The 19,579-nt window shown below is 46.0% G+C and overlaps 1 protein-coding gene and 1 pseudogene across 2 annotated transcripts in view; both read right to left on the bottom strand.

Annotated features, from left to right (window-relative positions):
• Positions 1-7,345: 7,345 nt before the first annotated feature.
• On the bottom strand, positions 7,346-7,443 carry LOC142871325 (uncharacterized; annotated as a pseudogene).
• Positions 7,444-8,550: 1,107 nt separating this feature from the next.
• Positions 8,551-19,579, bottom strand: part of TMEM242 (transmembrane protein 242) — a 33,422-nt gene continuing 22,393 nt past the window's right edge. Inside the window, exons 4-5 of one of the 2 annotated variants that reach the window (XR_012919247.1) lie at positions 12,372-13,550; positions 8,551-9,859 (exon numbers count right to left, since the gene is read on the bottom strand). Coding sequence is in view for 1 of the 2 variants with exons in the window: in XM_012759678.2 (XP_012615132.1) it covers positions 13,452-13,550 (99 nt within the window). In the remaining variant the exon portion in view is untranslated. Of the gene's footprint in view, positions 13,551-19,579 lie in introns of both variants that reach the window. The other variant, XM_012759678.2, reaches the window with a different exon arrangement.

The raw sequence follows: 19,579 nt of genomic DNA, 5'->3' as shown, positions 1-19,579 counted from the left end.
TTGCCCAGGCTAGAGTGAGTGCCATGGCGTCAGCCTAGCTCACAGCAACCTCAAACTCCTGGACTCAAGCGATCCTCCTACCTCAGCCTCCCGAGTAGCTGGGACTACAGGCATGCGCCACCATGCCCGGCTAATTTTTTCTATATATATTAGTTGGCCAATTAATTTCTTTCTATTTATAGTAGAGACGGGGTCTCGCTCTTGCTCAGGCTGGTTTCCAACTCCTGACCTCAAGCAATCTGCCCTCCTCGGCCTCCCAGGGTGCTAGGATTACAGGCGTGAGCCACCTCGCCCGGCCTCAGACGTGAGTTTGAATGTCCAAGATCTGACGTTTATTAGATAGGTGACCTTGGGCAAGTATTTCACGTGGTTGGGATTCCAGCCACGTGATCTTGGAAAAAGTCCCTTAACCTCCCCAGGCCTCAGTTTTCTCCTCTGTACAAGGAGAACAATACTAGCATCCATGGGGCAGTGTCAGGGTTAAATGAGTTAATGTATGTAAAGTCTTTAGAATAGTTCCTGATATATAGTAAATGCAACAAAAGTGCTATTATTATTATCATTAGGATCCATGACTATTCCTCCCTAAATGGGTCTCATCTAATTCTCCTCCCAGCGGGACCCCAGAGTACAGGCTCAGCCCCTCCCTGTGCTCAGCCGCCAGAAGTCACTCAGGGGCCTCAGGGTGCTGTGGGAACTGGCCCCCTTTCCCTGGAACCTGAGCTGATTCCTAACTTCTCCAGTGCTGTGACAGGAAGAGTGTGTGGCCTGACTCACACAGTCACAAGCCGGGCGAGGGGCCACACCCACAGCTACCCTCCCGCTCAAACCAACGTCTGCCCCAAGAGTGACAGCGCAGGGCTCTGCTCAGTACAGCTCTGCCATCCCACCCGCTATCATTTTCTTTCTTTTAAAACAAGAAAAGTTAGCGCCAATGTGACCTATTAAAGTGCAATCCACAGCACACGCCCTTCCTGTTCCCAGCCGTTCTGGAACCTGCAGTGAGCTTCTCTGGTCGTCCTGGCCTGGGCTCTGCCGCCTCCTGCTGGCCAACCCGGGTGGCGCCTCTCTCCTGGCCACCAGGGCCTCCTCCCCTGTCTCTTCTCCAGAGTCCAGCGTCCCTCCTTCTCCCCCTCAGACAACTGAAAGTGCTGAAAGGAGGGACTTTAATCGTTGCCACCTGGCACCAACCAGGCACTTAATAATGGTGGTTTAAATGCATGAGTGATCAAAAGAAAATAGCTATTTCATATGTCACAAGCTCAGAAAACTTTATGAACTTTATATTCTCATTGCTTATCGTAAGGCTGAAAAGCTCACAAGGTGTTCAGGCCACAGGTGTAGAAAGATTTCGCACACAGGGATTAGGGTATGTAAGGTAAAAAGTTTATTTATTTTTCCTGAGAAAGAGAGAGAGAGAGGAGGGAGCGGCCACAGCACGCAGAGGAAGGAGGCAGGGGCCGGGCAGGCGGGGAAGAGCTGTTGGGAGTTCTTAGAGGGTAAACGTGGCTTTCCCCCTCTGCTCCAGCAGACTGATAACAGAGGCAGCCGCGAAGCTGTTGCAGGTGCTCTTTATTTTTTCTCTTTTCTCTGTGAGGCCGGAGAACTCTTATCTGAGTCCTTGAAAGTGTGTTCTGGCAGGCGGGAGTTTGTGCCCTTACTGTCCGCTTAGGGCTCCTCAAGGCCGAGAAAATGAAACTCTCCGTGATAGCAAGGTAGGCCACAGGTGCTTTAACTAAGACAACACAAAGCTGGCGGCTGTGTTGCGAGCTCTCCCTTCTGAGGGGCAGCTGTGTGCTGTGAGGGTCAAGTTCGCGGCCTGCTCCGCTGTGGATTCCCAGCGGCAGGAGGAGGCGCTGGCGGCCGGGAAGGAGGCGGGGAGTCCAGGTGAGGCCAAAGACTGAGATCAAGAGCCGGGTGTGGTGTCGTCTTCTAGCAACGGAGGAACCAAAGATGAGAAGGGGGTGGCGGCTCGGGGAACCGCCGCCGGCCACAGTGCTGCTGCCTGGTTGGAGGGGCGTGGCTGTCTCCATGTGCACGGGAAGCCACCAAGCGGTTTTAGGAATGTTTCCCAGGGCAGGCGCTCAGAGCTACGTGCCGCCTGAGGACCACGACGGCTCCTGGGATTGCTCCCCTGTCCTTCCTGGGGACGCTGCTGTCTTCCAGAAGCTGCCTCCCTTGGGCCTGCCTGTCACTGACCAGTACTGGATGTGACCACTGAGCAGCACGTCACTGGGCTCCCGGCCCCAGGCCCAGGGGTAGCGTAGCTCTTGGGCCGCTGAGCATGACTGTGAGCTGGTGATGTAGAAGTTTGGAGCCACAGAGAATAAAGTCATTGCACCTGGCCACGGTGGTCCGGGACCCACAAGATTCCCAGCCTGTCGTGTGTTTGAGAGAGCTGCTTTTAATTTCAGAACTTAAAGCCCAGGCACGGAGCATGGTGTCACACGTTGATACTGGAGGGGGTGATATTAACCTGCCAGCCCGAACTTTTCTAATAACTCCTGCTGCCTCCTGGCCTCACAGCCCAGGAAAACCAGCTGCCCTGGGGTTTGTCAGGCTGGGTAATTAATGTGTGATGGCACTCAGCTCAGAATGATTTAGTGACTAGCGAAACTGCAAGACATAATGCTGCAGCTTACATCATGGGCACAAATTGGGCAGATTAGGTGGAATTATTAGACTTTCTAGGGCATATTAGGTTCACTGGGGAGTGGATGGTGGGTTGGTTTCTAATTTCTTCGATGAATAACTCTGTGACCGAGAGACTCTGGCCTGAGCTGCCTGCCCACTCCTAGGTACCCTCAGTAAGACCTCTGCTTGGGTCCTCTGGCTACAAAATGAAACTCTCCAGCCCCAGAGATTAAAGGAGCCTGAGTTCAAGGTGGCACTGCCGATACTATGAGCAGGAAGAGAGTGAGGTTTCGGAAATGGAGCGAGAAGTGCCAGGAGTTTTGAAGTCTTTTCCTGCCTGGGAGAACACCTCCCACATGGTGCCCCTGGCGCCTGGCCAGGGCTCTGGCTGGTCCTATGCAGCGGGACTGCCACCTTCTCCCTGGTCAGATACAAGGACACTCTGAGTAATATCACAGATGGAACTGCAGATCCATGCATTTGTTTCTCCCTGCTGAAGTTGGTGAATGCATTAGGATTTTGCCAGATGTTTTTTTTAATTTTTAATTTTTAAACTATCTGGTCAGAGGACTTGGAGTAAGAAACCCCCACCCTTGCAGCCTATGGCTGCAAAAGCCCAGGACCCACCTTGGAAGCTAATTTTTCATCATTTTGACGTGATTTTCATTTTCTCGAGCTTTGGTGGTTGCGGTAAAGGTGGTCAGCATGGGTGCGAAGGCAAGTGTCAGATTCACCAGGACCTGGCTGTCCCACAGAGCCGCTGGGACACTTGGATCCTCCTCCCAGGGAGGAATCCCTCGGCCCCTTTTCCTCTCCCCTTTCTTCCCCCCTCCCTCCCTCCTTCTCTCCCTGTGTTTGCTAAGGGCGTATGCTGGGCTTGGTCCTGAACCTGCAGAAACAGTGCAAGGATGAATGCCCTCTTCCCTGTCAGGGGTGTTGATGTTTCTCTAAGGCCCTCCCTAAGCCTGTGTTATTTATTTACCTATCCATTTGTTGAGACAGGGTCTCACTCTGTCACCCAGGCTGGAGTGCAGTCATGTGATCACAGCTCACTGCAGCCTTGAATTCCTGGGGTCAAGCCATCCTCCTGCCTCAGCCTCCCCAGAAGCTGGAGCTACAGACACCTGGCTAATGTTTCTTACTTTTTGTAGAGACAGTGTCTTGCTATGTTGACCAGGCTGGTCTCAGACTCCTGGCCTCGGCGATCCTCCCACCTCACCTCCCAAAGTGCTGGGATTACAGGTGTGAGCCACCGCGCCTGCACTGGCGCTGTGTCTTTTAACCTCACCCTTCACTCCCCGCTCTTTCAGCAACATTCGGCATATTGAGAAGCTAAAGCTAACGCTCTGTGGAGGTTATGGATCGCACCCCGACCCAGACACCTGAAACTTTGACAGCTCCCTGGGGAACATCTCTGCATGTGAGAGAGATTTGGAAAGGCACAAAACTGGAATGCAAGTTGACTTGTTGAACAGAGCCACATCTTGGCAGGTTGAAGAGCTGTTTCACCGCCAGCCCTGGAGAAGCCCGAGCGAGGAACACCTACGAGCACTGGCCACTGCGGGTTGAGCCTCCCTCGTCACTCACTGCATAAAAGAGTCTCCCTCTGAAACAGGGAGTCGAGAGACTTGATCATGTGCTGCTTGCAGAGATATTTTACTACAATCGTTTTTATAAAAATCTTTGAAGGGAGAACTAGAGCTGGCCCAGGAGCAAGCTGAGAGCAAAGGTTTTCCGCAATCATTCTTATCTTTTGACAAGAGGTCTTATTTTAGTTTTCATGAGATTTACTACACTAGAATTTTCTTAGCTTTGTAACCTCTATCCTGACTGCAGGAAGGATGTCTGAGCAGCCGTGGCTCCCAGGGGCTGAAGGGAGAAGGACGGCTGCGGGAAAGGTGGCGCCCCTGCTGGTGACCCTGCCCCAGCCCCATGGGGTCAGCCGTGTGGGCTGTGCTCAGAGTCGGAAATGGATATTCAGCCCTGCAAGAAGGGTGGGTGGAGAAGACAGCCAGTGGCTACAAAATACGAACAAACACGCTCCCGTCGCCCAGCTTGGCAGAGCAAAGGGGCAAACTGTGGGCTTTGGCACAACACTGGAAAGACTGTCAAATTCAAGCTTTTTTTTTATAAACTCAGTTTTGTTGATTTGTTCTTTTAAGGCAGTGCACGCATGCTGGAGAGCCGGAAACCAGGGCCTCCGAGCTTCGGACGTCACCTGGCTGTGTTCTATGGAGTGTCACTTGTCAGGCTGCAAACCTGGAGACCCCACCCAACCTCGGTTGTCAGTGGCAGTGCGAAAACGAATTTTTGGAGCGTTTTCAGATGAGCAGGTAACAGGTGTTGTGAACATGCCAACAGGCTTTCTCCGTTTGCCTGTTTTAGTTTCTTAGAAGAGTCCATTAAAAATGAATGGCCTTATGTCTTTATGTGCATTTATACACTCTCTGGCCTATATTTTAACTATTGTTTTTTAAAATAAGTGATCATGCCTCATCAAATGATAATGAGGCAAAGAACCTGATGCAGCTTATATAAGAAATATAAATTAAGGTCCTAAATCACTTCGCTAATACTTGGGCTGGAAAGTTGAAACTATGCGTGCTTATTGGTAACTGTGATTCTAATTTTCTTCAAAAATGAGTTATCTGGCATCAGGCAAATCTCACTCAATTCTACAGATTCATGTCAAGCGAGATGCTTGTCTTCTTTTGCGCTCACAAAATTGCAGCCTTGGACAAATAATCCTGACAACACCAACCGCGACCCATTCAATGACTCTTGGCAGAAAGGAAAAATGCCTTCCTGGAACACGATAAAATACCAAAAAAAATATGTATTTTACTAATTTTCATGGAAAATTTAACCATTTGATGAAATACCTTTGTACTTTACCTAGCTGATTTTCACTTGTACTTAACTATTTGTGTTAACTATGATACATGAACATGAGGCGAAAATACACAACATTCTCCCTGAACCAAACCTAGGAGAGATTAAATTTTGCCTCAAGTGAAATAGCTAAATTCATGAATTTTAATTACTTTTGTCCCCATGGGCTCCCCCTGTTCATTTCTGCTATTTTCCCCTTAGGTTGTGATGATTAATTTGCAAGTTTAGTCCCACACTATCCATGAAACTAAACAAAATGTGTAATAGGCAAGATGATTAAGTGCCACCTTTTGACTAAACAGGCTAAGAAGTGTTTTTCTTAGTGCTGGCCTGTGTGAGCACGTTGGAGAGGGGATGGTGGTCCTGGATCACCACGGCCCCCTCTGGGCTCTGCAGGGCCTTGGCAGCCACCCACTGTCCGTTATCACTGGACCCGTCCAAGCTCCTCCTAGGAATGGGCCACTAGGCATCTTGTGGGGCAGTTCCCATCCCCTCCTTTCCATTCTCAGGTTGTTCTGAAACCACACTTTCTTGACTGACAATAAGAGCAGCCCATGAATTCCTTTGTATAGGGCAGCAATAACGTACCAGGACGCACAGCTTTTCTTGAATGAATCCTGAGGCCTTGGAAGCCACCCCTTTGCCCACTATGTTTTCTCTATATTGTTTTCTCGAAGAGCTCTTTTGGGCACTGAGATTCTAAACATAAAGCTTGACACTCACGCAGTGGAAGCAGCATCCTTACCAGAAGCCTCCTTAATGTTGGCTTAGACAGGAAATGGAAATGGCTGGTGTTATCCATCCTTTAAAGCATTTCTAGTGCTCAGCCGCCATGAAATGGATTGCTTATGGGGAGATAATGTCTGTTCTATTCCTTTTTAAGTCTGTGAAAAATGTCATCCTGGTTAATAGGGTGATTAAAACTCTTTATGCTCCAGGAGATAAATGTGATTATGTTTGTCATACTCTACCCAAGATAAAGACAGCAAAGAAGGCAAACTTGAAATTCCATAACGTTTCCTCTCTTCCATATCCAGGGACATTCAGAACTCAATACACAGATGGTACTTCACATAAAGAATAACATTATCTGTTAAACATTTTTCCTTTCCATTAACCAATTTAACAATATGCCTCTGGTATAAAAGGAATAGACAAATGACTAAATCTTCTGATATCTGAGTTCTGACTGTGGAAAACACCATTGAGTCATACTGCTTGTTTTCTTTTACAATTCTCATTGTTGTTACTTCATTTTTGCTTTTAGAATGCAGTCGGAGCCTATGCTAAGTGCCTAGGCCGGAGATTCTGTCCCTGTCAACCTCCCCTCAGCAAGGGATTCATTCTTAGGAAGTCCCCCTGCCATCAGTCAAGGACAACAGAAGTTGCTGAAGTTTTGTAGAAGTTGCATGACACCCAATTAAGTATTCGGACACTCAGTCCTTCAGCATCGCTCACTCAGGCCTCCCCCATGCAAGCCCTGTGGGAACACAGTGCACCCACCACGGCCCCTGGCTCCCTCCCAGGGCCTGGCTGCCATCAGCCCGGTGCCCGGCAGGCCTGCGGCAGGGGCTGACGCCCATTTACAAGGCCCTGAGAGGAAGCCGCTACCATCAAGGAGCTTACAAGACAGGAACCTATTAAACAGAATCACAGTTAGTAACGATTTCTCCTTTTATCACTTCAGACAAGCTAGAAATTCTCATCATCTCCTACCCAGTGGAGGTCTTTTAAAAAGCATCAGGAATTCTCCACCTAAGAAAAATAAAAATCCAGATTCTAGCTGTAAACAATTTTAGGTGGGGCCCATTTTTGTCCATGTCAGATGAGTAATTTGCAGATGTTGTAACAGGGCTTGAGGCACATCTTACATGAGTGTGGGAACACAATCGTCAAGCTTATGAAGTGCAAAAGGGTCAGGTGGTGCCCATTCCACTAAGGGGAACCTAGACTCAGATTAATAATGTGGACAAAAAACAGTTCAGTTTGGCTCCTGCCTTTCCTTCATTTTTTTCAAAATTTTTTCTTTTGAAACAGGGTCTTGCTCTGTCACCCAGGCTAGAGTGCAGTGGTGTCATCGTAGCTCACTGCACCTTCAAAGTCCTGGGCTCAAGTGATCCTCCTGCCTCAGCCTCCCGAGTAGCCGGGACTACAGGTACGTGCCACCATGCCTGGCTAATTTTTCTATTTTTGTAGAGACAGGGCCTCACTGTTGCCCAACCTCCTGGCCTCAAGTGATCCTCCTGCCTTGGTCTCCCACAGTGCTAGGGTTACAGGCATGAGCCACTGTACTTGGCCATCAAAATCTTTTCTTAGAGGAGATTTAGTTAGAAATGAAAGACTGGTGAGAGGATTTTTTCTATTCCACATATGCTGATAAGGTTCACAATCCTTTTTATTCTTGGATTTTTAACAGGTTACACATGAATCCCAGATACCTATTACACCTGTTTAATTAACAATATGGCAATTTTAACAGGGTAACGTGGTCTAACGAAAAATGTTACATTATGTACTTGACATTTCATTTAAAAATTTCCCTTAGAATAAAAGGTTTAATTATAACAGAGAAATTTCAAATGTACTTTATTAAACTTGATTGCTGACTAATTAGAGCTTTTATAAGGAAATTGGATGACTGATATTCAACTAGAGGTTATTTTTCTGGATATATTGACACATTAAAGTATTTCTCTTCTTTAAAAAATTTTAATCTCCAGTAAAAATAACTGCATGTAGACATTATTCCCCATATGTTTTTTGTAAGATCACGGAGGACAGGAGAGTTGGGTGTGTATGTAAGAATTTATTTATCATATCAGCTTCATTAGAGGGCTGGGGCCAAGTACGACTGAGACTCAGTATTCAGGTGAATACAGGTGAACTGGGCTGCTTTTACTTTGATGACTGAGACAGAACTGCAAGTTGCAGTCAGTGCTCAGGGATCCAGACCAACTGCTCAAAAAAAGTATATTTTATACTGTCGCGCCCGCCTCGCCAGCAAGGAAGACGCGACAACAGGAGTTCTTCTGACCGTGCTTTAATGGGGTTCCCTTTAAACTTACATGATGCGGAAGACCCAGCCCGGCAGCGTGCAGGCCGCTATATACCCCAGAAGTACAACCCCTAAGCTGCGATAGGCCGCTCAACTGTCGAGCCACCAAAGCATTAGCCCATATCAGGACCCTTTGTTTGCATTCTCGCGCCACAGGGCAACCGACAATTATGCGTGCGCTGAACTTGTTAGCTGCTCTAGGCAAAGCCGGAAACAGGCGCCAACTTGTAATGGCGTTGACACCGCGCCCCACATCTCCCCCTGTTTTATTAATTTAATGAGAGCTGAGCAACCGTTCAGCACCATCCTTCGACCGTGCGATCAAGGTTGCAGAGCCTCACTTTCACCAGCAACCACCTATCCTCGTGCAATGAGCACAACTCGGAGGTGTGCAAAGGCTGGCTGTGGGATAGGAGACATGCCTTATTTGGTGCAATGGGAGAGACCCCTCAGAGTGCAAAGGCCATGTCTGCTAAAATACCTGGGGGTAGGAGCGGGTGCAACCCAAAACTAGGCTAACCTTTTAGCATGGTCAACCACACCTGTGCAGACTGTCTCAGTTCAAGCGCAGCAAATGTCTGTGCCAATACCACATGGTCCGTGGCTGCAAGACCGAAACAAAGTCATAGAGCTAGGAGCTTCAACAGGAACAGGAATGTATCTAGGCAAGCAGGTAACAATGGCAGAGGGGTGAGACATGGCATTCCAACACAATGTATAATTGCACGTATTAGAGGAACAGTTCACATGTGTACCAGAGGGTTTTTCCATGGATACCACCCAGATAAACGGGGACCAAACCCAGACAGGTATAGGGGCAAAGGTCACATTTCGCCCTCCCGCAATCACCCTCACAGAACCTTTAAAAGAGTCGCTAAGATTCCATGTGAAACTAGCATTCCTTGTCATACCCCCAGCCACCAATGGACAGGGGGGCCAAGTCTGTGCAGCTTCCGTTAACCCCACACAAAACACAAAGTCTTCTTCAAGGAGAAGGATCTATTTCCCTCCAGATTACTACTCTGCGTGTCCAACGGCATGTACGCAGTGCTCAGGGAAACATTAGTAGAAGAGAAGCGAGGGAAAATTGGTGAGTTATGTGTCACAGGCATCGGCAGAGGAAGCACTGACAGGATTCCCCAGCGTGGCTCCACTGCCATCCTCGCGATCATCCATACTGTCATCAGGAGGAGTAGCCAGCACGTCTTCATGCTGCTCCAGAGGCTGCTGCACCGTTCTGGTCAGCCGCGTGGGCACCCAGATGGGATTGTCCTGGTCCTGTGGAAAAATACAAATAGCTCCCCTGGATCTCATTAACACTGGATCCGGGCCTTTCCATAGGTTAGACAACACATCTTTCCACTTCACTAATTCTTTCTGTGGCGGAGCAGGCATGACATGCCTGTCTGCTGCCGAACGTCCCTTGACATCTAAATTTAAAAAATTTAAAGTAAAGAGAGCAAAGGAGAGGCGTCCTTTGGGTGATAGCCCTAGCTGTAGGGCATCTCCCCCTTTTTGTTTTTGTAAGTACATTTTGAGCGTGCCGTGAGCACGTTCCACGATGCCTTGTGCTTGAGGGTTGTAGGGAAGACTGGTACGGTGCTCCACACCCAAGCGAGTGCAAAACTGCTGAAAAGATTTTGAGGTATAAGCCGGGCCATTATCTGTCTTAATAACCCGGGGCTTGCCCCAGGCTGCCCAAGCTTCTAGGCAGTGAATGATAACGTAACTTGCCTTTTCTCCAGCCAGAGGCGTGGCATGAAGGACGCCTGAGCACGTGTCAACAGACACGTGAACATACTGAAGCTTTCCAAAGGATGGGACATGAGTTACATCCATTTGCCACATATGTAGAGGACACAAACCCCTAGGATTTACGCCCGTATGAACAACAGTGCGATAAGGAGCACAACTTGGACATTGCAGTACAATCTCACGAGCATCTGCACGTGTGATGTTGAACTTAAGTCGTAAGGTTTCAGCTGGCACATGATAAAGTTTATGAAAGTCTATGGCGGCGGCGTGGCCATCAGACACCCAGAGGGCGTGAGTGGCGCGATCTGCCATAGCATTTCCCGCAGCCATAGGTCCAGGTAACAAGGAATGAGCTCTGATATGCTGAATGGAAAATGGGTTTTTCCTATTTTGAATAGTATTCCTAATTTCTGTAAATACAGAAAAGACTGTACTCTTGGCAAGAATGTGAAAGGAGTTCTCTAACTGTTTAACTGCGTTGACCACATAAAAGGAATCTGAGATGATGTTGATAGGTTCAGTGATGGTACTGAGAACCAGACCGACTACGGCACACTCTACTAGCTGAGGAGAAGAATAGTTAAACTGTTTTGTATACACCTTGTCCTGAATGACATAGCTCCCAATACCTGTCTTAGAGCCATCGGTATACACATCTAAGGCATTAACCAAAGGTAACAGTGAAGTTACTCTTGGGAAAATAAGCTCGTTTCTCATTGCAAACTGCAATAAGGCATGTCTGGGATAATGGTTATCAATGCTCCCTGGGAAGGTGCATCTCAATATGGCCCATGCATCAAGAGTGGCACATAGGGTGTTTACCTGATTGGCAGTATATGGACAAATCAGGCTATCAGGGTGACGTCCAAAATGGGACACAGCCAAACTAATACCCTTTAAAGCTATCTCGGCCACACAGGTAGGATAATGGCCAATCACCTTTCCTGGAGAGGCTTGAGGATGCACCCATAAAAGGGGACTATCCTGCCAAAGCACTGCCGTAGCCATGCCCTGAGGCAAAACCTGCCATTGATATCTTGCATCAGGCTGCTCATGGTTTATGGAAGGAAGCGTGAATGCAAATCTGCTTTTATCTTGTGGATGCAAGGGAATAGAGAAAAAACAGTCTTTAATGTCCAAGATAATTAGACTCCAATGTTTAGGCAAAGCTGAGAGAAGGGGCAGTCCTCTTTGAACAGGCCCCATAAGCTGCATCTGGGCATTAATTGCTCTAAGGTCATGCAACAGTCTCCATTTACCAGACCTTTTCTTAATCACAAAAATAGGAGTATTCCAAGGAAAATGAGAGGGTTCAAGATGCCCAAGAGTAAGCTGCTCTTGCACTAGCTTATGGGACGCGAGTAACTTTTCAGAGGGTAAGGGCCACTGGGGTACCCACACTGGCTCCTCTGTATTCCAGGGTATGGGCAGAGGATCCCCAGCGGCGAGCGGCCCCTAAGAAAAACCCAGCCCTTCCCAAGGCGGGGCATGCGGAGGTGGGCGGTACCGCTCACAACCTGCCGCTTCCTGAAAAACCGGTTCCTCTTTCTTTTCTAGTTCCTCCCCCGCCTCCTCCCCTGAACTTGAGGAAGTAAGAGAAGAGGAAGAAGAGGAATCATCCTCAGAAATATTTAATTTCTTAAATTCTGACAGAAAAAGGCTATCTCCTCTGTCTTCTGTCCTGTCCTTTCCTTTGTTATTTTTATTCCTGGTACTTTTACATTTCTTTCTCTCCCTTTTCTTCTTTCTCTCCCTTTGCAGGTCGGGCTGCGCTATCCCTCCCTGCATTTTCCTTTTTTGAACTCTATATTCCTTTTTTCCACCTTTTACCGCGGTACTTCCCTTACTGCTTCTCTCTGAGCTTGCGTCTTGCAAGTCACTCAGTGCACTTTGGCTAGCTGCTACGCGCGGGCCTGAAGTCTCATCATACAGGCATTTTATGATAATAGGCCACAAAAAGCGCCGCAGCAGAATATTACCCATTTTTTGGAAGCAGGGGAGTTTTGGCCGTCCCACACGTCAGTTCTGAACTCACCTCTGTCGAGGTCGTCTCCGCTGGTGCCTCAAAGTTGCACGAGGTCCCGGGTTTCGGCACCACTTGTCGCGCCCGCCTCGCCAGCAAGGAAGACGCGACAACAGGAGTTCTTCTGACAGTGCTTTAATGGGGTTCCCTTTAAACTTACATGATGCGGAAGACCCAGCCCGGCAGCGTGCAGGCCGCTATATACCCCAGAAGTACAACCCCTAAGCTGCGATAGGCCGCTCAACTGTCGAGCCACCAAAGCATTAGCCCATATCAGGACCCTTTGTTTGCATTCTCGCGCCACAGGGCAACCGACAATTGTGCGTGTGCTGAACTTGTTAGCTGCTCTAGGCAAAGCCGGAAACAGGCGCCAACTTGTAATGGCGTTGACACCGCGCCCCACATTATACCTTTGATAGCATCCTTATTATTATTTTAGTCCAACTATCCATTTTTAAATCATCATAATCCATTACTAGCTTTTTGTCCTAAGAATTTATAGGGCCTCCAAGTGAGGCCAGCAGGTAGAAAACTAGCACGTGTGCACTAGCTGGACCCCAAGACTGCACCCAGGAAGACTGCATCCACTGCGTGCCCTGTGGGACTTAACCGTTAACTCACTTTGGAGTCTGGCTACCAGGGACAGGTCTTCCAAATTCTGGTGGTCATACACTGACAGGAAAGGCTCCTGAAACTCATTTAATTAGACTCACTGCTGTTAGGGAGTCTGTTTATAAAGATTTTCTATCATACTTTCATTATAAACTTTTTTTTAAGGTACAAAACTCAGGTTTCAACTGAAATTTGGCTCAACTGCAATGAACAGAAGTATTTCCTCTGGGATCTTTGCCACATAAGGAAGTTATCCCCATAATTACTATTTTTAAATGGTCTCCTAAACGCTGGGGAAACTTTACCCTCACCCGACACACGCACACACTCCTCTGATGAGGAGGTCGAACACTGTCATCCCACGGGTTCAGTCAGGAATCTGCCCAAGTTCCTGAGGAGAAATAGCCCCAGTCCCTTTGCTGCCAGGGGCTCTAGCACCCCCTTTTGTAACAATTGTTCTGGAATTCATCCACGCTCATCTCATTTGGATTTCAATGCTTCTTCCCACTCAACAGCTGATTCGGAGTTCTTGGGAATCGTTGGAAATATTGATTGCATTTTACTTCGAAAGTCTTTCATCTAGAGGAAGAAAAAAATAAGTTACCAAATGTTAAAAGAAGGAGAAAACAGCCAAAGCTATTAGAGATGGCACCTTTCCTGACTGGATAATACTCCATCGCTCACAAGTACAGAGCAAAGGAATAACAATAAAAGATAAGGACTACATGCTATTAAATAGTTACCTTGAAGGAAAATGAACTACACCTGTTTTCTTCATCTAAGTATAAACCTATTATCTGAATTAACACAAAACTTGACTCTTAATCTGGAAGGCAACATGCCCTAAATGGTCAGCCCTCCATATTTATTCCCTAGCAGAGGAAGAGAATGCATCCTTGGCTTTTATATATATATAGATGCATGTGAGGATGGGATTTCTGCCTATGAACACACTTAGGTCATTCAGAGTTAAAATTTTAGAGCCAGAGAGAAAAGGTAGAGAGAAGATACTTAGTAGGAGTTTGATAAAGAATGAATCAACGAATGGCAGATAAACTAGAATGTTCTTATGTACCAGACAATGTTAAAAAAAAACAACAAAAATCTATGTAGGGATTTTACCAGCAGAAGTTGACTTGGAATCCAAGAGTCAGAGCAGGTGGATGGGAGATCCTAACATGCAGTGTCAACACAGTATCACCTTCACCTGGATCTCCTGGCTCCACCTACGTTGTGCACCCCAGAAGGGAGGGGAATGCTGATTTAAGGGAGTGGACAATCTTTACATTAGACAGTGCTAGTAACAACAATACTGGATCCATCGTTTTTAATCCATATGGTCCTGCTCTGAAGATACTATTTCGTGGCACTTACAGCACCGCATTACAGCGTTGTCCCGTCATCCGTGTGCCAGCCACACTTTTCTGAGGATGGAGATCTCCTTGGTCAGGTTCATGAAGCACCCTGGACTCATCAGCAACATGCAAGTCATTTCTTAGAGTGGTTATTTTGAGAGTCAGCTATTTTTTTTTTTTTATGTTGGTGTGTATTTATTTAAATTTGAGGCTGAATCTTTACCTAGTTTCCAAATTTATTGATTGATTGATTGATTGATTGAGACAGAGTCTCACTTTGTTGCCCAGGCTAGAGTGAGTGCCATGGCATCAGCCTAGCTCACAGCAACCTCAAAGTCCTGGGCTCAAGCAATCCTGCCTCAGCCTCCCGAGTAGCTGGGACTACAGGCATGCACCATGCCTGGCGAATTTTTTCTATATATATTAGTTGGCCAATTAATTTCTTTCTATTTAGAGTAGAGACGGGGTCTCGCTCTTGCTCAGGCTGGTTTCGAACTCCTGACCTCAAGCAATCCACCCGCCTTGGCCTCCCAGAGTGCTAGGATTACAGGTGTGAGCCACTGCACCTGGCCTAGTTTCCAAATTTAGGGGGTGCATCTTGTTTGGGACTTGTAAATCCTAGGCATTTACTCCAGCGATTGTAGCACAGGCTCTAGTATAAGACAGACCAAATCCCAGCTCCACCACTTGGGAAAGCTGCGCGCTCTCTAAGCCGCAGTTCCCACGTGTGTGGAACAGAGAAAGTAACTACTGCTCACAGAGCTGTGAGGACTGAAAGAGAACACACCCAGCGCTAGCAAGTGCTCCCATGTATTAGCTGTTATCATTACAGCATTGTAAAAATGCGTACATGGCGTTCCAAGAACAAAACTCACATGGATATAAATATTATGATGTAATTGTCAAAAGCATTACTTTGTAGTTATATATCATTTTGGTTTAAATATTCTGCCCCTGGAAGATACGTAAGGTTATCCGTTACACGCTGTCTGTCGGAGGTCTGTGCCAACCACCCCGTGTCCTGGACCCAGACGCCAATCTTGAAGACACACACATCCACAGGTGTTTCTCTCCCTGTACCCCCTTCCTCATGGCCCTCTAGTTTGCACTGTGACTAGTCCTACAAGAGAGGTTCCCAACTAGAGGCAGTGCTGCATCCCTGGGAGGCAATTGGAATTGTGGGGCGGTGTTTTTGGTTGTCACAATCAGGGGAAACCACTACTGGCATCTGGCCTGGGGGTGGGAGGTGCTTCAGGGCACAGATTCTAAGTGTCTGGGATGGTCCACAAAAAGACCTGCTTTGTTCAAAACACCAGTGGCGCTCCCACTGAGGAACTCTGCACAAACCAGACACCTCTCTGGCCAGGGTTTGCAATGTGCCGCCTGGTTCTTTCCCTTCACCTTTCCCGAACATCTGTTACAACCAAGCCGGATGACAGTTTGCAAATAGAGTGTCAGATAGCCAAGACATGAACAGAATCACTTACATTCTCCCTCCCCACAAAGACATGTGGAACATGGTCAGTCGCTGAGGAGAGGTTGGGAAACGCAGGTGAGGCCGGGGAGGAGAGTCAGGGTGGTGCTTTCTTTAACACGGCTGTGTTTCCATTTCCTCCTCTTGGCCTGAGTTTTTTTCTTTACTCTCATTTCCAAAATATTATGTTATGTACTTGTTCCCAGGGTTTTAAGTGAGAAACTGAACGCTTGAAGCAATCATATCCAAAAAAACAGCCAACTAGGAGTAGATAGGCTTCAGACTGTAGTACAGGAACTGACTCTCTAATTTTACAGCTGTGCAAATGCAAACACACGGTATGCATTTAAGTTATAAACAGGTCTTCAGGTTGCTTTAGACAACGGGCCTCTATAGGAGGTTTTTAAGCTTGTACTATTTATCTTTCATAGACAGTAAGTGAAAACCTTCACCTATATCAATTCCTGATGTTTAGAGGAGGTATTGATATTCTACATACATTCCTTGCTTAAAGATGTACTTGAAAAAAAAGATTTAAGGATTGAATGCATTTAAGCAAATTTGGTTATAAAGTAAATGTACTGGATTCCCTGATAGTGATCACAGCCATTGCCACAGAACTGTCTCTCTGCCCTGTACCCAGAAGTTTGGTGAAGACAGGGCATGCTGGGAACTAGAGTCCCCATCCAGCAACTCAGTTGTTCTCTGAAGCATTTTCCAAACTCTAGTTTCTCTTCCCTGTAGTTCTCTCTTCCTTCTTTCCTCTGATCTGGGAGAATTTTTCCTTGCTATGGGTAACAGGGTTACCCTCACAGGCAGGACTGCTAGGTCATGCCACAGCCTGTGCCCTGAACACCTCCAGGGGGTGCTCTCCATAAAGACTAAGACTTGACTGGTACTTGCTAGTGCAATGAGCCTACTGTCTGTCCCCAGAGCCTCATCCTTAAGTCCCAATGTTTTAGTGTCCAACAGTGCTTGCTGGGTTGTAATATTACCAGAAAGTACCACTGTGTAAGGTAGTAGTGCTCACATAGAGTGTCATGACAAATGGAAAAATGGATTGCATGTAATTTGTCACAAATATGGACATTCTAAAGATCAGATATATTTGACTTGTTAGATATTAGAACAGATTCAAGATTATGTTTTTAAAAATGTTACTCTCACTCCCACTTCAACAGCTTCTTGAAGGGTCATACAGCCCGGAGGCCAGGAGTGAGATCAACCCCAGATGCCACATAGAGTCCTCACTGTAGGCATATTCCTCACTGAACCTCCACAATGACCAACTGGGGCAAATGTTATCCCTCTTCTGACCGCGCAGCCTGTGCATTTACTCCGCACCGTGTGAACACGCACAGGGCCGCTGCTGCACGCTTGCCATGCATGTCCTGGCGGGAAAAAAACAACTCGAAAGCATTTTGTCTAATATACGGTATGCTGAAAAATTACTTAAAAGCTCAGGTTATGTTCCCAATTTAATTCATTTCAGAGAATCCTTACGGCATCAATTCTAATAAACAGGCAATTATCAGAATTAAAAGCCCTGAGTTTTGAAATGTTTTTGCCATGGACCAGCTCATTTAGCTTCTATTTCTTCACTTGCCAGTGCAAGACTGTTGCTGGCCTCAGTGCTGGGGGTTAGAATGATGAAAGCTTTATAAGATCTACTTGTGAAAAAGCCTTTAGATATATATGTGAATGATTACAGTGTCAATGTTAATTTTCAAGAATCTGGTAATTTAGCTTCTTCATAAAATGTAGCAGAATAAGACCATATAATACTGATACCAGGAGATTTAAAATTATAGTTAAACTGTAAAAATGTTACTTGAACAGGAATAATAATATGTGCCATTTGGGACCATTTATGTGCCTGGTACTAGACAAAGCATTTTGCTATTACTTAACCTTGAAAATTCTATATGGCAGGAATTACGACCACCACTTTACGTGTGAGAAACCAGAGGTCAGAGGGGTTAACTTGTCTGTGGGGACATGGCTCCTAAGTACAATTGTCTGACTGATGCACAGCACTCTTTCCCCACAGACAATCTGGTTCTGAGACCTGGAAAAACAAAGTACCTCTATAACTTCTACCCATGTACCAGCTTTCACTAAAAATGACTTAAAAAACATACCTTTTGTAGTGGTGATGACTTTATTTTGAATGCTGTGATAGACATATGTTCACCAATAGCCAATACTCATCTACTTCTGGATATAGGGGGGTTATACTTCCCTACCTCCTTGAAGTTAGGTGACCATGTGACTAGTCTGGCTAATGAAATGTGAGCAAAAGAAATGTGTCACTTCCAGGATGAGCACTTAACTGCAGAGGTTCAACTCTCTAGACCTCTCTTCCTTTTCCATAGCAATCATGGAATTCTGTGTTTGCTGTGGTGCTACCTCAAGATCAAAGCAACCTGAGGTGCTGAGCAAGCACATGGAGGATTGCTTTCCCAAAGAGTTGCTTAAACCCACAGCAGTTTTACACAAATGAGGAATAAACCTTTCTTATTTTAAACCATAGATTTGGAGATTGTTTTTTATTGCAGCATAACCCAACCTATCCTAGCTGACAGAAGTGGTCAAGAGAAATAAAATAGACTTGAGGCATTGCTCTGATGCCCTATAATAAGTACATTAAATGTGGCTGAAACATAGTTGAATAAAAACTCAAGGGCTGAATAAGAGGGAGAAGGAACTCCATGCAGTTGAGTTCTAAAAGCTCTTATAACCACATGGAACAACTGAAGCACCACTCTTCCCACTTTCAGGGAGCTCAGCACATCAATTAGTCTCATTGTATGACACTGTGGGAAATGAGAACATTTCTAGATGTTTTCAATAAAATAGTATGCGAGCTCTAATCAGTATGGTAAAGGGTCATATTTTGGGAGGATCACTGTCCTGTGTCTATTTGATAAAATCCAATTAAGTAGGACTGGTGTGGTTTAGAGAACAGACACTGACCTCTTTCACCTTTGACTAGGCCCGTCAATAGCCACATGGATCCTGTGACGAAATATGTTTGAACATACCGTATTATTCGTTTAAATACTTGACTGCATTAGGCTCATGTGAATTTTTAAATCTCAGCTTCCCATTTTTTAAGTTACTAGTACTATCATTTAAGTAAAGGTCAGACAAGCATCTTTACTTTCTCCTACACCCTCACTGTATCACATGCATAAAGTCCAGAATCTGCACTGAAGTCAATTGACCTAGGTATAAGAAGCAAATGTGTAACTTTCTGAGGAATACAATCCCTGAAGTATACATTAAAATGGCCAATTTTTATGACAGTGATTAACAATAAGGCACAATTCAAAAGCAGAAGTTTTCTGTTACTGTGAAGTAAACTGTGCAACAGGGGATCCTAGGGCCTCAGAGCCAAGGGCCCACTCGGCTGCTAAAACCCAGCAGAGGAAGAACAATTTATAACATGCTTCTTGATTTAAGTACCAACAGGTCAGGTCCTCAGAGGCAGTTCTAAAATGATCTTCATTCAGTCAGGCTTTATTTTTATAATAGAAACTGTAAACTTTAGGGATATTTCCTTTCCATGCCAAATAAATGATGGTAACTATAGAACCTCTATTAAGCCTTTTTTTCTAAGTTTTCTACTTTACTGCATTAAACATTTTATAACAGCTACAATCTGATCACTATTTTCATATCTTAACCTAATGATCCTGTTTCGTGTATGCATGCACACATGCATGATCTACATGCAGCTACAGTCCGCATTTCATACTGTTTTTTTAGTTGGCCAA

The sequence above is a fragment of the Microcebus murinus genome, chromosome 5 (genome assembly GCF_040939455.1).
Source record: "Microcebus murinus isolate Inina chromosome 5, M.murinus_Inina_mat1.0, whole genome shotgun sequence".
NCBI classification, from domain to species: domain Eukaryota; kingdom Metazoa; phylum Chordata; class Mammalia; order Primates; family Cheirogaleidae; genus Microcebus; species Microcebus murinus.
This window is presented reverse-complemented; position numbering and strand designations above follow the sequence as displayed.